Raw genomic sequence first — 3,107 nt, 5'->3', positions numbered from 1 at the left:
ACTTACCTTAATTCAGCGGGAGATGTATAGTTATTCACGGGACCATTCCCGTGGGGAAAACACAGGCGCTGCACTATTTTGTCACCCAGACGTGACGTAGGCACGTAGCCGGGCGACGCTCTAGCAGTGGGACTGGAAACTCGATGGTACCATCAAGTTTCCAGTCCCATTACCAGAGCGTCGCCCGGCTACGTACCTACGTCATGTCTGGGCTACAGAATAGTGCAGCGCCTGTGTTACAAGCAAGAATCTTCCGGCGGGGAAGCATGTGTCCCCCGCCGGTTCGTAGGTAGGTACTTGGGAACCCTAGTCACCTGTGTTGTTTTTGGGTGTTTGGTACACTGAGTCAGTAAACCTGAAAGAGTTTCCTATAAGGAAACTGAAAATTGTATTTATTTGCCACTATGGTACTCGATCAGATTGTTCACTCTGAGTTTGCTTAGAAACTGGTCTGACTCTAGCTGAAACCAGAGCATGGCTATTGGCATTTAAATAGTCGCTACATCTGCATTATAATTCTGGCCCAGGTAGCCTCATATACCAAATGCTTTCAGAGTCTAACATGTCAAACTGCCTAAAATATATTGAGGGAAAATTAAAGCCATGGGTATATTTTTGGATTCGCTGACTACGCTCCCATTAGCAGGTGCAGTTAAGTTGATTGAACAGAGAATGTTGGATATTGAGTGTCAGGAGTTACATAGTCTCGCCAACAAAACCTGCTCTCCTCTGAGCTTAGAGATACCTCTCACTGTAGGTAGGATGGCATCATATTTATCCTCCCTACAGGTGCCACAACTATGCAGAGCTTTCTCTTAAGCCAGATGCAATGCCATGCCATCTGCCATTCTATACGGCAGATTCAATAAGACAGCATATGCAGCTAGACATTGCCCTTGTAAATCTAGATGTGTTGAGACGATCTTACCAGTTTTGTTGCACTGTCACTTTTATATAAATATACACTCTAAATATCTAAACTCTATATTGACCAACATGATGGGTCTTTCAGATTCCCACAAAGTTTATGAACTTTTGAATGACTCCTCTGCTGAAGTAATTGAGAAGGTGGCTAAGTTCCTTCAATCTGCCATGCTGCTGCACCAAGAAAAAGTAAAGTTGTAACCTATGATCTTATTCAGTGTATTTGTAATACAGTGTCCTACTTGTATGTTTTTACAATGACTTTGACCTACTGATATATGCCAATAAAGACTGACTTGACGAGTTTTAGATTAAAATATGGAGGTGGGGCTTCCAATCAGAAATTGAAATCCTGTTTCCTCTTCTTTCCACCATTTAGGTCATGAGAACCATTCATCAGTTTGGTGCCTTTGATTTTCTTTTCAGGTGGGTCTTTCGTTGGGAGTCTTAGGACTCTTTATGCTCAGCAGCTTTTCTTGAATGTTCTGAGCATTTTCTTTCAGTGTTTTCCCTCCAGAAAGCTTTTCAGCAGGGAGAAAGTGGCTCCAAAAGGTCAGCCCCAGAAATTAGGACATCCAACGTAGGTATGATACCTAGAATCAGTTCTGAAGTTTGGGTTTCTTGTCCTCTGCATCAAAGTCCTGTGCTGTTTGCCTCAGTTAGTTCTCCACACGGGTGTTTTGGACGTTTACTCAGGATGGGACTCCATAGCTTTGGCCCGGACATTCTCAGCATCTTCCACAACATCATCCAGAAAGTTCTTCAGGATGTAGAATGTTGTTGCATAAGAAAGCGCTCCACCAACTAGAGAGCCCAATACTGGCACAAATTTAAGAGTAGGTTTGATCAGCATCAGTTCTTGTTGCAAGGCTGCCTTAGACAACAGATCAGCTACCAATTGAAAGGTGATGTCATGGGCCGTTGGGGATTTTTTAACAGCTGACAGCAACACAACAGCAGGTTTGCCAACCCGGTTTGCAAGTCTATGGAGGGAACCTTCATCCAGACCAAAGACATCATAAAAATAAGTCATTGCTCCAATCAAGATGCTGATATCACAGGCAAGAGAGAGGCCAGGGACAGGAACTGCCCCAGCGCCACAAGACACAAGGGCTGCAACCTGTATGTAGCACTCCATAGCAGCCTTTTTCCTCTCCAGGACTTCTTTGGAGAAAGCTGGCATAGCTAGAATTAAAGCATCTCTCTTGAGATCATCCAGGTCATTCTCCAAGGTCTCTTCCAAGAGGGGGAAATCATACATACTCAAATCCCAACTGGAAATGAGAAAAACCTTTGGATTAGATTCTCCTGCCTTTGTCAGATTGTCACAGCAGTGCTTCCTAATCCTTTCCAGGCATCCCTCCTCATTGAAGTCTGCTTTTCTTCTTCCAGCATTTATACTCTGATCTATTTTGGAACGTACATAGAAAAATTTCTTCTTCATCTTCCGAATTTCATTAGCCAAGTCACGATCATTCTCAGTGAAGCGATTTGAGGCGACGATGATGAAGAAATCATACTGCTTAAAAGCTACTTTCTTCAGGTATTTTTTTGCATTAAATCGAGGAGTCCCAATTCCTGGTAGGTCCCATACTGTTACTTTGGGGAACGTGGGGTGTGGATAGCCCTTTCGCTCTGTGGTTGTTTCTGTATCCCCAACCTTGGCTGACCCTTCTTCATCGTCTGCCATTCCTCGCAGAGCATTGACAAGCGATGATTTTCCAGCACCCGACACCCCTGTGATGGCGATGTCAAGAGTAGTGTTTCTTAAGAAATCCAAATCTTCATCACATTGGGCAATCAGATCAGTGAGATTTGTGGTTCTTTTGTCATCCTTCAGTGATTCAAGTTTCTTTCTTATGACTGCTGTTAAGATGTTAAGAGCCATGGTGCTTCTTCTTGAATGTTTGCCTGAATGAAGAAATCAAAAACAGAGAAGCTGTTAATTAAATGCCAGGTAATATTTAGCTAAGACCTTTCTTTGACAATTGAGTTGTGAATAGAATAGAATAGAATAGAACAGAACAGAACAGAACAAGAAACGGGACCCGCGATACTCGCGGGGGGGGAGAAGAGCTCCACACAGAGCAGGAGGAGGCGGCAGCAGCAGCAGGTAAGCCCTCTTCCCCCCCCTGTACAGCGGTGGAGTGGCCTGAGTTGCTTCCAGCCGCCGGCCCCCGCCA

General features: G+C 44.2%; 1 protein-coding gene across 1 annotated transcript in view; it reads right to left on the bottom strand.

The window, feature by feature from the left end:
* Positions 1-252: 252 nt before the first annotated feature.
* LOC107114203 (interferon-inducible GTPase 5-like) overlaps positions 253-3,107 on the bottom strand; it is a 9,098-nt gene continuing 6,243 nt past the window's right edge. The window contains exon 2 of the mRNA XM_015415641.1: positions 253-2,835. Coding sequence (XP_015271127.1) covers positions 1,613-2,812 — 1,200 coding nt within the window. The 5' untranslated portion in view covers positions 2,813-2,835 and the 3' untranslated portion in view covers positions 253-1,612. The remainder of the gene's footprint in view (positions 2,836-3,107) is intronic.

Source organism: Gekko japonicus, unplaced genomic scaffold (genome assembly GCF_001447785.1).
Source record: "Gekko japonicus isolate JY-2015 unplaced genomic scaffold, Gekko_japonicus_V1.1 scaffold3151, whole genome shotgun sequence".
In the NCBI taxonomy this organism is placed as follows: Eukaryota; Metazoa; Chordata; class Lepidosauria; order Squamata; family Gekkonidae; genus Gekko; species Gekko japonicus.
The sequence above is the reverse complement of the archived record's forward strand: the minus strand, read 5'-3'. Positions and strand labels throughout refer to the sequence as shown.